This window comes from Tiliqua scincoides, chromosome 10 (assembly GCF_035046505.1).
Source record: "Tiliqua scincoides isolate rTilSci1 chromosome 10, rTilSci1.hap2, whole genome shotgun sequence".
In the NCBI taxonomy this organism is placed as follows: Eukaryota; Metazoa; Chordata; class Lepidosauria; order Squamata; family Scincidae; genus Tiliqua; species Tiliqua scincoides.
Genome location: NC_089830.1, coordinates 8,711,614 through 8,725,085, shown reverse-complemented (window position 1 = coordinate 8,725,085; position 13,472 = coordinate 8,711,614). Strand labels below are relative to the sequence as shown.

General features: G+C 48.9%; 1 protein-coding gene across 5 annotated transcripts in view; it reads left to right on the top strand.

Moving 5' to 3' along the window:
* Positions 1-741: 741 nt before the first annotated feature.
* The window catches only part of EPHA10 (EPH receptor A10), a 47,390-nt gene continuing 34,659 nt past the window's right edge, over positions 742-13,472 (top strand). For all 5 annotated transcript variants that reach the window (XM_066638468.1, XM_066638467.1, XM_066638466.1 and 2 more), the window contains exons 1-2: positions 742-798; positions 3,605-4,274. In XM_066638468.1, coding sequence (XP_066494565.1) covers positions 3,671-4,274 — 604 coding nt within the window. In that variant the 5' untranslated portion in view covers positions 742-798; positions 3,605-3,670. The remainder of the gene's footprint in view (positions 799-3,604; positions 4,275-13,472) is intronic.

Genomic DNA, 13,472 nt, shown 5'->3' with positions numbered 1-13,472 from the left:
AGTAGATCTGTCTTGGCTTGAGGTGTTAGTCTGCAAGAAGTGGAGGGCACCTGCACAGCAGACGGTATTCTGTCCAGCAGTGTGGGATGGAGCCTGTCCAGCATTGATCAGTTAAATGTGTGGAGGGACATAGCAGTGTGGCTGCCTGCCGTGTGTGTGTGTGTGTGTGTGTGTGTGTGTGTGTGTGTGTGTCACGCTACAAGCAACAACATCTCCGTGTAGGAAAGCGGAAGGATACTGGGCAGAGGGAAACGACCAGTTTTGGGGGGGAGAATGAAATAGCACTCCTTCCTATTCCTGTGGGTACCATTTGTCACACACCACTGTTGTGCAACCTCCATGCCAGCATGACCTGGAAGAGGCCTCTAGTAAGAGGCCTCTAGATGCCTTCCTAGTAAGGCATCGCAGCACTAGGGGAATCATTACGTCGTGACCCACTATGGAGGATGGAATGGGTCGCGGAGCTGAAAAGTTTGGGAACCATTGTATTAGACTGTTTTAGGCCCTGGGGATGTCTGGCTTGGGATTTAGCCCATCAAACAGCTTGGCAAGTCTCCAATGGATCCTAGTGCAGTGTTCTGGTATGTGTACTTGTGAAAAATGCTGTCTGCCTGGTTCTGCCAACATTTCTCTGCCCTCGTTCTCCTTGTGGTGGATGTTACTGTGAGTGAGAGTTCAGGGACAGACTCGTCTATGCATTCCTGTCCTTCTAACGCTTCTGTCTTCCATGCAGTGGTTCTACTGGATTCTAAGGAATCGCAAGCAGAACTGGGCTGGACGTCACACCCAGCAAATGGGGTAAGTGACAATTCCATGGTACTCTTTCTTCTGTGCTATTCTTGTAGTCAAGGTGTACTGCTCTTCTTTGTGTTAGCCAAGCCTGTGCTGGGTTGACTCATGAATGTTTCTTTCTGGACTCTCATGAGTGGTACTACTGTCCAGGCCCACAGGTTTTCAACCAGAGGTGTCCTCCGGTATCTGCGGAGGTTATGTTCCAGCTGCCACTGCAGATACCGAAAACCAGGGATAGCAGTGAGCCCTCCAAAAAGCAGTTTAAAAAATCACCCATTGTGCAAATGACTTAACTGCTTGTGAAAGCAGCCTTCCTGTCACGGGGTCTCCTGTGTTTCTCTGGTTCATTGTTGTCTGTTAATGCTAGCAGGAAGCTCTCACAGGATGCAAGTTGGCGGGCTGAAAGCAACATGGCACTGAACTCTATGATAAACATCATGCCCTCCGTCTCACTTTCAGCCCTCCGTCTCACTTCATGTGAGTGCTTCCTGTTTGCATTTACAGACAGCAAAGAGCCAGCAAGATACAGGAGACTGTAACAGGAAGGCTACAACCACAGATTGGGGGGGTGCGTGATTGGGGAGGGGTTGAACTGCAGATAATTGAACCAGTGGATATGGGATCTGCAGGTACAGAGGCTTGGGGGACATTTCTGTATTTGACCAACTTACAATATATCCTTCCTGGGCTCGGGAATTATCTGCAAACTTCCAGGAGCCGTACTTATTCTAGAATTCAAGATAGAATTCTTATTCTCTCTTGATGCTTGACTGGGGGAGGAGGTGCTGGGCATCCCAACTGTTGCTGGTCTGGAGCAGCTGTCTTCTGAGGAGCTTCATGGAACTCACAGCCTGGGAACCAATCCTGCTTGCAAACCGGGTGGTTGGAAGGGACCACGGTATCCTTCCCTGGTGATGTAGTACTTAACGGCGGGACACTGATATGAGCAGCTATTCGTGAGCCCAGGTGAGAGGAGCTGAGCTTGTGCAAGGAGATTGATTGATTGTGCCAAGGGAATGGGACAAACATAGACTAGCTCATCACAGCAACATGTTTCGAGTAATGAGAAAACAAGGGCAGGCAGACCAAGCTCTGAGTGTGTTGGTTGCCTTCCAGGTCTTGCTCGATAATTCCCTGCTGAGGAACACAAAACAAACCAAGCAAGGTAAAAGGGGAGTCTTGCAGGCAGCTTCTGGCAAGCCTCTGTGGGGGGCTTCACTGCAGTTTAGTCTGGTACAATTTCTTAAGTATCTGCTTTTGCCAGTCAGTTCACAACAGGCCGCTTTTGCTACAGGCACCAGAAGAACTCCTTGTGTTGTTGCTCAGAAGTTTAAATGCCTGCAATTTGCAGGGATGTGGGTGTGGTGTCTGTTTAGGAGTGGTTTTTTGTGGGTGGGGGGAAGGTTAGCATGCATTTTGCTTTTAGGATGTTTTTGCAAAGCAGCACTCTGGGCTGCCTTTTCTTGCAACAGTGGTTGGTCTGTACACTCTTGGAAATGTCTTTTTCTGTGCAAAACAGGAAAATGGGTAAACAAAACCCTGTTAGATAAGGAGTGATGAGGGACCAGCTTTCCAGCACATGTGGTGTCACACCATGAGGTGTGTGGGAAACCTCATGGGATCACATGAGTACTGCATCAGCCTGGCCATCACAACCTGACACCTTAAGGAGTACATGTCAGGTGTAGAACAAAGACTACTCTCTTGCCTGAGAGGAGATATTAGCAACAACCCCCGACCTCTCACCAATTTAGGAGAGGCTATTGCCCACAAGGAGGCAATTCCCCTCCAGGCCTTACCATTGGAGTACAGACTGGAGAGGGGACAGAGCTGCCTTTCTGGGCTTTGCCCTCCGAGGAGCCTGAGTTGGTCTTTCTTGGAATAACCCCCTCCATCAATGACTTTGCTGTTGTGAATCTCCTAAGATAACTTTCTGTAGTTGCTTTTGTGCATGCTTGAGAGTGTGGTGGCTTCCCCATCAAAGCCACTGCTCTCAGGCACATGGTTACATTCAAAGCAGAATAACTGGGCATTCATGCCTGGCATAGGGTATTTGGCAAGTCTCTGGAGCTCCTGGCCCTTGTCTCTACATTGTTTTCTTAATCAGCAAACAAGACCAATCACTGTGTCTCCCTTGGTGACAATCCATGGTCTGTAGGCAGTCATAGGCTTCTAGGGCAGATAAACTAATTAAGGATATTGATCTCCAGGCCACTGCCAAGAAAGTTTCTGATAAGGCATGAAAAACTGCCCCTCTTTGTCTGCCTGGGGCACCATGTTAATTTTAACTGCTGGAATGTGTAGTGTCCCATGCACCCTAAGAATATAAGAAGAGCCCCACTGGATCAAGCCAAGGGCCCATCTAGTCCAACTTCCTGTATGTCACAGTGGCTTGTCAGATGCCTCTGGGAGCACGCAAGACAACATGATACCTGTTATCACTCCTTTGCACCTGCCATTCAGACAGGTTACCTCTAAAACCTAGTTGTCTCATATTGTCATCATGGCTTGTAACCTGTGATGGACTTTTCCTTTATAAATCTATCCAATCCCTTTTTAAAGGCAGATGCCATCACAACATCCTGTGGCAAGGTGTTCCATAGATTAATCTTGGTATCTAGTTGTTCTGCATGTCCCAGTTCTCTTGGTTATAGATGTTTAAGGACTGCAAAATACTGACTCCAATGGCATTCATACTCATTTGTAGTATGTAGTAGTCTACTCTAGTATGTATTTGTAGTTTGTAGTAGGACTACTCATTGCTCTGTTGTCCTTTCTGGGTTGTAATTGATGTCACTTGTATCTTCTTCAGTGGGAAGAAATTAGTGGGGTGGATGAGAACTTCAAGCCAATTCGCACCTACCAGATTTGCAACGTGATGGAGCCGAACCAGAACAACTGGTTGCAGACGGGTTGGATTGCCAGGCATGGCGGCCAGAGGATATTTATCGAGCTGAAATTCACTCTGAGGGATTGTAACAGCATCCCAGGGGTCGTGGGAACATGCAAAGAGACCTTCAACCTGTACTATGCAGAGTCGAATTCTGACCTGGGCCCCAGCATCAGCGAGCTGAAGCACACCAAGATAGACACGATCGCGGCCGACGAGAGCTTCACGCAGGGTGATTTGGGGGAGCGCAAGATGAAGCTGAACGTGGAGCTGAGGGAAATCGGTCATCTCAGCAAGAGGGGCTTCCACCTGGGCTTCCAGGACATGGGGGCCTGCGTCGCTCTGGTCTCTGTGCGGGTCTATTACAAAAAGTGCCTCTCCACGGTGCAGAACTTGGCCGTCTTTCCTGACATGGTGGCCGAGTCGGCATTTGCCACCCTGGTGGAAGTGAAGGGTGTCTGTGTCAGCCATTCTGAAGTGGATATGGATAGCCCTCCCAGGATGCACTGCAGCGCAGAGGGCGAGTGGCTGGTCCCCATCGGGAAATGCACCTGCAGCGCTGGCTTTGAAGAAGTGGGCGGTGAGTGCCAAGGTAAAAGCAGTCCTCTCTCTGCTGTCCTTTAGGCAATGTCTCTGTTTGGTGCAGCACCATTTGTTGTACAAAGGCTCCATTTGTTGTACAGTAGCCCCTCAGTGTCTGCGGGGGATCTGTTCCTAGACCCCACGGTACCCCCTTCCTTGGCTGTGGTACACCTCAGAATGCATCAAGAAGCATTTGGGAAACACTTCTGCAGTGCATTTGGAGGTGCTCCAGGACCAAGGGAGGGGTCATAGGCCTCAGCTTGACCCAAAAGTGGCTTTCGGGAGCACCAGAGACTCTGCAGCTGGCACACTAAGGTAAGGAATACATTTAAAACATTAAAAAAAAAATTTTTTAATATTTGAAAATATTTTAGCATCTGGAGGGACCTGGAACTGGCTTCTGTGAGCACCTCAGACTGTCTCCCTGCCATCAACGGATGGTCAAGTCCATGGATGCCAAGACGGCGGATGGCAAGGGACCACTGTAAGCGACCCTAAACTCTGAGGAGCAGATGGGGGTTGTCGCTGCTTTATGGGAGTCCTGTGCTGTTTGGAGACACAAGGTTCTGAAAGGCTGTCCACAGAGCTCAGAGAATTGACCGCATCACCCATCTTCATACACCCCATAACCGTCTGTGTCTTGGCTTCCTCTCTCCTTTTTTGGCTTTGGGGTAGGCCTAGAATGAAGTTGGGTGTGTGTGTGTGTGTACGTGTGTGTACGTGTGAGAGAGAGATCCAGGGAAATTTCGGAGTGAAGCCACATTGCTTTTTCTACAGGGCTCTTAAAGCCTCTGCTGTCCTTTGGAGGTGCTTCATTTGATTGAATATGCAACAACTTGGAAACTGGGCAGTCTCCTTTCAGGAAACAAGCCTCTTGAGCACTCTGTCTTGGTGGCCCTTTCTGGAAGGTACAAAGAACGGTGCTTGGCTGGGGATGAGCCCTTAAAGAAAGGTGTTTGACACCCATCACCTTGAAAAATGAAGGGGGTGTTTGGTGCCTGTGCATTCTCTCTCCGTCTGTTTAGAGTGGGGGGGGATTTGCCCAGACTCTCCGCAGTCTTGCTAATGACCCAACTCGCTTCTTGTGTTGAGCAACATAATTTATACCCTCCCAGGAAAAATACCGGAGTGATTTAATGGACACGATTAAGCTTCTTCTCCCTTCTGCAGAATGTGGGTCATTAGTTGCTCTCCGATGCCGCAGCTGCTGTCAGACCAAATAGTTTTGAGCTGAAGGGTTTAGAACCACTTTTTTCGAGGCAGCTGTTAGCACACCGTAATTTGAAGTAGGGAAACTTTAAAAGGCTTTATGACAAACGCTGATGGCTCTGGCCTGAATCTTTGGTGACGACAGTTGCTCCTGGTGGGAAGGCTGTCGCTCGATAGCAAAGCATGTGCTTTGCATTCAGAAGATCTCGGGTTCAGTCCTGGTAATGCTAGGAAAGTCCCTGAAGAGCTGCTATCAGTAACTGTGGGCAATGCAGAGTTAGATGTACTGAGGCTCTGACTTGGTGTGATGCACTCTCCTTTCTTGTGTAGAAGCCAAAACAGTTGATTGCTGTATTTCTTGGAAGCTTTGAGAGAGGAGGTGGGGGGCTCTGAAGCATACCTCTCTCCCTCTTTGAAAAAACCCCCTGAACTGGCCATCATTGCAGCAGGTGAACACAGCAAGTCTTTTCTGTATGCAGCTTCCATTGCATGTGATCTGTAAATTGGGTTGAAGCTTGATAAAGCTTGTTTAGATTCTTGATGTTTCCCCCCTTTATCTCTGGGCTGATCAGTACCGACGAAGGAGGGAGAAATCTGAACCAAATTATCAGGACTGGCCTAAGGAGCTGTGGGACCTAATGCAGCACCGGTTTTTATGTAGGGGGCCCCCTCACCCTGATGAGCCATAGGCACGAAGCGTAGTACTACTCAGAAGTAGGTGGTGGTGACATGATGATGTCACTGCTGACTGCTTCCTTGAGACCCATTTTGGGCCACAGGGAAACGGGTGGACGGGCAGGCGATCCACAGGAGCAGACACTCCACCTGCTGCATGGGCCTCCTGGCCAATGTGATCCTGGCTGCAGCAGTGGGCCACCCCTGCACTTGCTGCTCATCCACTTGCCACCCCTGCACAGCGCCCCCTAAAGTGTGGGGCCCAATTCTGTGAAATCGGCTGCAAAACCTAAATTGGCTTACAGTTGACCCTGCAAAAGATAATGAAATGCAATATCTTCTTAGACTTCTTAACATCCACAGCAAAGATCAAACTATCATTAAGCAAAAACCATCCCCACTCCCTGGGCGCTGTGAGTTGCATTGTGACTCCAGCCCATCCCTCCCAAGCTGTGTAGCAGATCTTGTGCAACAACTGGACAAATGCACGGCTTTGTAGTTGTGTCTTGCTTCAGATCTCCAAGAGCGCTTGGAGCACATTCCCCTACCCCCATTTGGGAGCAGTTCTTTTTCAGTGAAATGTGATTTTAAAAAAAATGAAAAGTAGACACAAATCAAGAAAACCGCTCAGGCAGCAGATCTCTCTTGCTTCTGTCTTGGAGAATGAGCCGAGTTCCGATTAATCCTCTCCAGAACAGTGCCTGATAAATGTTCCTTAATTTTGCATATTTGGCTGGCTTTATGGAGAGACTTCTCCGTGGCTGAGTTTCTTTTTGATTTGGTTCCTCTAAACTTGGAAGCCTAATTTTGGAAGAATAAGGAAGCAGACTTGAAAGTCTCCCAGCTTTCTTTCAATGGCCGCTTTCATCCCATGTATCTGGTGGACGGGGGGAGGGGCATTCTTATCCATCGTTCATACAGTAGTCAGTGGAGAGGAGAGGTGACAACTAGGCTTTACAACTGTACTATTCAAGTTTGCCTGAAGACACCCAAAGCCAATGCAGAACGCAAGTCACCAGTGCAAACCAGAAGTCACTTCCACTTGCATTTGGGAGGCCCTCTGAGGCCCACCAGCTGTGGGCTTGGCATCTGTGGATGGTCAAATCTGTGGATAAGCAGGTGCTATTGCAACTATCACTCTCATGCCTGAAGAAGACATGAGACATAGACTTGGGTCGAGGGGCAACAACTGTAATAAACAAGTAAGAATTTGCAGCAGTGTTATCTAACCTAACTCAACCAGATAAAGAGCCCCTCAGCATCACAAGTAAAACTTAAGCTCTCAGCCACATGGGTGCTATGGGAACCCTGGATCCAAGAGGGTTATGGACCGAAGCTAACCCCTGCTCTTCCCAACCACCCTTTTGGGTAAGGGGAACCAATTGTAGGTCGCCTTCCCCCAAGCCATTCAGCCTTTGGGGTGCTGGTGCTACCCAACCCAAGAGAGGATCCCCTGCACTTCCTTGATGTCATGTGGTCTCTAGGGGTTGGTCCAAGAATCCGCTCCTCACTCCTTGAATGATACAGGACACTTGCTAGTCTTCACTTGCCAGTCATGTACCGCCCTTGCTTCCCATACCTTAGCTGCCCCCTCGGTTGTGACCAATATATCTACTACTAGACCACTACTCATACATGCAGCATGCAGTTGGTGAAGACTGACCAGCAGTCAATCGAGTGGGGGGGGGGGCAAAAAACTTCTGCTTGACCAATGCATCAAACAGCTAATTCCATCTTACCTTCCTGGGGGAGTGGACTGCTGCTTCAGCATCCAAGCTGAGTCCAGCAGGTGGGTGATGGAACCTAGTAGCCCAAGCTGTTCCACAACCCAGCACCTTCCAGGAAATTGCCCCCTCCCAATTCTTGTGCCTTTCCTAAAGGCATGGGTGGGGCAAGACAGCTCTGTTCCCACAAATTGTTTGGGGGAAAAGGTGACTTTAAAATAAAGTTTACAAGAAGCTGCTTTATCCGGTTGAAATTTTTCTGATTGATTACCACAAGTGATTAATAGTGCTGCCTCAGTCATGTCAGCTCAGGAGTAAACCTCATTAAGTTTAATTGGTCTTAGGTAAGCATGTATAGAATGGCAGTTGAAGTAAATAAACATTTTAACCCTCATAATTAGCACTAAACAATGGGTGTCAGTTTTACAAAACACATTGATTATTGATTGATTCAGTGGATGGGCTGCTTCACCAAGTTTTATAAGCAAAAATAGACAGTCTGTCAAATGTATTGATAACTTTGTTCTTAGCAATAGGCTGCACTTATCTGAGGGCCAAACTACAGATTATGATAAATTCATAAGTCTGTTGTTTGTGCATGTTTTTTTTGTGTGTGTCCCTTTTGGATGAAGAGGTTGCAGTGGAAGATAAGAACCAAAGCCCCCCTACTACACTGCTATTGAATTACAAAAAAAGGGGAGGCCAAAGTCACAGGTTTATTATAAAGTGTAGTTTGGTCCCGAGTCTCAAATCCTGTTCCTGTGGAAGGTGAGAGTGATGGGTCTCAAGGATTCCAACAATCTTTATGCAACTGACCAGAACTGTTGGTTTCTATTTTCCTGTCTGCCCCTTCTCCCTCACCTTCCTTAAATTTCCCATGCCTTCCACGTGTACAGGAATAACTTTCCCTTTTGTCTGGTTAGGGGCCAGAGCATGGATGAAAGTAAAAAAATGGATGCATGTTAAAGCATTGCCTCTGCAGTGAACATTGGTGCCTTTTTCCAATCGTGATCCACAGCCACTTGCGTCTTCTTGGCACCACAGTGCATTCTGCCAGGCTTCAGAGCTTGGCTTGCACTGCAGAGCTTGGCCACCTTTTTCATGGAGTGAACCATGGCCTCCACTTCCTTGACTTCATGGCGTGTTCTCCAGTGGGGTGCCTGCCACAGGCATCTGCTGAGGTACGCCTCAGCTGCCGTGTCACCCTGCCTTGCTGGACTCTGCCTTCCCCTTTGCAGATTCTTTGGCTGCTTGCTGCTGAACCATGTGACCCCTGAGCCTTGGCTCAGCCCCATGAGCCCCAAGGGAGTTGGGCTTGGGGCTGGTACTCACCGGTGCTTGGGCAAGCAGTGCACTGAGCCCACTCCTTTTTTCATGCTGCACCATGCACCTTGAGGGCTTGGGGCATTGCAGGAGTGCAGCCACACACAGTGATGTCAATATTGTAGAAGTTTGGATGAAATTGGACGAAAGAAGAAAGTATGTGGACGAAGTTTGAAATGTGGTTGTAATTTAAAATGGCTGAAAGAGCAGAGTGACCAAAGTCAATGATGCCAATAAAGGTTGTCATGATGCCAATAAAGGTTGTCGGAATTCGACCAAAGTCAAGTGGATGAAAGTCGAGGTATTGCTGTGTTGGATGAAGAAAGAGGACCTTAGTGGACTATTCTGGGTACGTACTTTTGTGCCACAGGAAACCCAGCGTATAAGCAGTGCCTGACACTTCCCCCCCTTTCTTCTTCCATTCACACAGCAGCCTCAACAAGGAGACTTCAAGTGACACCCAAGGTTAATATTTACCAGCTGGGTTTCTTGCAAATGAGACAACTTCAACCAGCCATCCCATTAATATGATGGAGATCCATTTCCAGAAATAACTGTCCACCACTTCCTTCTGACAGGGGTGTAAATTTGTGCTGTAGCAGAGCTTCCATTTCAATGTGCTCGTCTCCGGCTTTGACAGCCACGGAGGGAGTTGGCTCTCTGCGTTAGCATTCCACTGGCGTTGAGGCAGGAAGGCAGGCTCTGCTGGAGAAATAGCCGTGCGCTTTTGTTGGAGCGGCCTCGCCTCCTCACCTGCCAGTCAAATGCTCTTTGTCAGCCCGTGAAGATCTAATTAGCTTCCCAGGCCTCTGGGTGTGATCTGGTCAGAGGTAATGGGACTTTGAACCGATTTCACGAAGGACTTGGAAAGCGGCTCCCGCTCTTGCCAGTTTTGCAAAAATGCCTCCATTTCTTGTTTGTAAGAGTGTCTTCTTGTTGGAGAAAGGGTCACCCTGACTGCAAGCGCTTTCTGGGAAAGCCGTTTTACTTCCAGTGAGGCTTGTGCTGGAGAGGCTTTTGGGGGTTGTGCCCCAGAGATCAGCGTTGTTCAGCATTCAGAGATCAACCCTCCCGCATCTGAGTTTTCATCTTCTGCAGGGCAGTTCTGTGAACATAAAGTAATAGGGAAGAGCCCATATCATTTACTGCTTAGAACAGTGGTCCCAAAATATTTTAGCACCGGGACCCACTTTTTAAGATGACACTCTATCAGGACCCACCTAGCTTTATGAGACTTTTAAAGAAAGGTGATCTGGAAAGAAATATTTTTATTTATTTACTAGTAATTTATTTGCAAAACAAAACAAAACAAAAAAACCTCAATCCGTTTCTCATAATGAGGCAGCCCTAAAGCTTGAGGGGCTTAGTTATAGGACCCAGCCTTCACCTGTCCCCACTATTTTCATTGGCAGACTTGGGGGAAAAAAGACACCAGAAGAAAGCTCCATTTATCTCCATATGGCTGCAATCCTAACCACACTTTCCTGAGAGTAAGGGCAGGAAGGGCAGTTCCTGGGGCGGGCAGGAAAGAAGCATTTTGGGGCAGGGGGAGGGTGTGTGGGTGGGTAGCAGGAGGTGGGGGCAGGATCCAGTGATTATGCCAGATCCTGGCCTCATTCCCAAGTGCCACGGAGCAGCCTCTGACTGCTGTGCTCTACTTGAATTTGTTCCACCTCCTGAGGTGGCTCAGATCCAAGTACACCATTTGGGCCAGTGTAGCACGACACGGGGTAAGGGGAAAGTTGGGTTGTGCCAATTCTGGCCCTAAACTTGCGCTGGACTCATTGCAAGCCTGCTTGCTCTAGCACAAGTCAGGATTGCGCCTTTAGTCATATATAGAATGTTAGTCGGATTAGTTAGGTTCAAAATGACATTCAGTTCACATGCAGCGCAATCCTAACAATGAGTTAGGCTGGCCCAAGTCCCTTGCACCAGCCTAGGAGGGTCACAAATGTGCTGTAAAGTATGTTTGTGCCTCTGTGGGAGCAAGCTGCACCAGCCCACGGAGGTGCGCTGGCACACAGAGGCTGAAACCGGCCTCTGTGGTGGCTTGTGGGCTGAGTCTTGTGTTGGCAGAGCTCAGCCGACGCAAGGCTGTGAGGTGAGCGGGGAGGAGACGGTTCAGTTCCTGGCCTCTCCAAGTAAGGCAAGGAAAGACCCCTGTCTGAAATCTTGGAGAGCTACTACCAGGCTGTGTTGACTCAAGATGGACTTACACAGTAGAGGCAACTTCCTGTGTAGGGGTAGTGATGGCCTTAGAGCACTGGTTCCCAACCTGTGTTCTGTGGATCACAGGTGATCTGTGAGATTCTGAGAAGTGGTCCATCAGGCCTCAGAAAAAAAGGATTGGTTTTGATCACTTCCAGGATCTTGGTGAGCAAGCACTCCCCATGGACCATCAGAGAGGGCAGAGAATGGACCACAGCTGCAGCATAAGAACATAAGAGTCCCTCCAGATCAGTCCAAAGGCCCATCTAGTTCAGCTTCCTGTATCTCACAGTGGCCCCCCAGATGCCTCAGAGAGCACACAAGACAACAAGAAACCTGCATCTTGTTGCCACCCCCTTGCACCTGGCATTCTGGGGTAGCCCATTTCTAAATTCAAAAGGAATTGAATAGTCCACAAAGCATACCAGAGGAGTTTGCCTTGCTGCCCACTTCTCCTTTGCTGGTCCTCCTTCCTCTGAAGCTGGAGGTGCATGGCATCGCTATGTGAAGCTTCTCTTCGCCCAACTCCCCATCTCTCCCCCTACCCCAGTGCATCTATTGCTTTTCAGCGGCTCTTGCCCTAGCAAAGGGCAAGGATGTGTTGGATGCATTCAGGGATGGGTTGGTAGATGAATGGGGAGAAACGCTTGTGCTCAGCCTGTGACCGAGTTCTGTACTGGATGATGAGGATGATGAGAGAGAGAACATGAATCTTCTGTCTGCTCTGCTGATTAAGCCAAGGGATTCTTATGACTAGCTTTAATTGGCTGATGAAATCAGTAGAAGTGTCAAGGAGCATAATTATTCTGTGTGTAATTGCGGACTGGTAATCATTAGACAAGATTTGTGGAGGCAAAGTGTAAATTGCTATCCAGATCTCTCTCCCCTTGCTCTCTTTAAACTTAACCTTCAGGAACCAGCCACCTTTCGAAAACCTCATGAGGCTCCATTGTGGAAGCTGCTTCCCCGCAGCCCTGTTGCCTTTTCCCAGAGTTAAGTTGAAAAGCTGCTTTGTGACCTTCTGGATGTCAAGCGCCAGCGGTCTGATTCCATTGCCATTTGAGTGGAGCCTTTGGGACAGGCTCAGCTAGTCCTGCAATGTTTTCCAGTGCCTAAAGCATCTCATTCGTACTTTGAGACCCCTCACTCTGCAGGGGCAGCAACAACCCATTTCCCCACCTCCTTAACCTCAGTCTTTCTTCACATGTTTCTTATAATGAAATGGTCAGCCTGCAATGTGCTGGGATTGCTCCCAGACCATGTGAGAAAGGACTGAGACGAAAGGGGCCGGGGCCTGGATTGTTGCCTCCATCTGCAGCAGGTTGGAGAGGGGCAGTGGTAGCAGACTTGGGGTTAAAGGCATCCTGCCTCTGTTTGCCACAGCCCCCTGCATCTTTTCTGTCATCTGCGGGATAGCCCTGTGCTAGGTGCAAAGCACCAAGGAAGTCTATGTGCCTGCCATAAACTCTTCCTGATGATTGATCAACCGATATTTGGACTCACGGAACTGGGCACCTCCAGGAACTAACTTCTCCCTAAATCTGGGCCCCTGTTCAAGCCAAGTAGATTAAGAATGCAATCCTATCTCTAGCGCTGGCGCAGCAGTAAAGCATGTTTGTGATGACTAGTGAGCAGTCAGTGCTGATGGGAAGGCCTGCATTGTCCCACCAGTGCTGTATCCCCACTCATGCCCACCATCGGAGGTGAGTGAAGCGCTGAGTGGCTCATGGGCTGGGGCAAGGTGGAACAAGGGTGAGGAGGGGGTGTTTCTGAGTGGGAGGATCAGGGTGCAGATCAGGCCTGGGAGGGAGAGATTGGTGGAGGAGACCTCTGCAGTATCCTAAGACTCATCCGGGGCCTGACAGCAGTGGCGTCACTAGGGATTGTGTCACCTGGTGTGGGAGGCCAGCATGTCACCCCTATGATAGACCCCCTCCCAGTGCATCACCCCCATAATGGACCTCCTCCCATGCAGTAGGCAGGGCAATGTCCCAGGTCTGTGGGTGTGGTGATACACAATTGCCCAGCCCCTGCTGGTTTTTTGGCTATAACGTTTGATAGAATAGAGA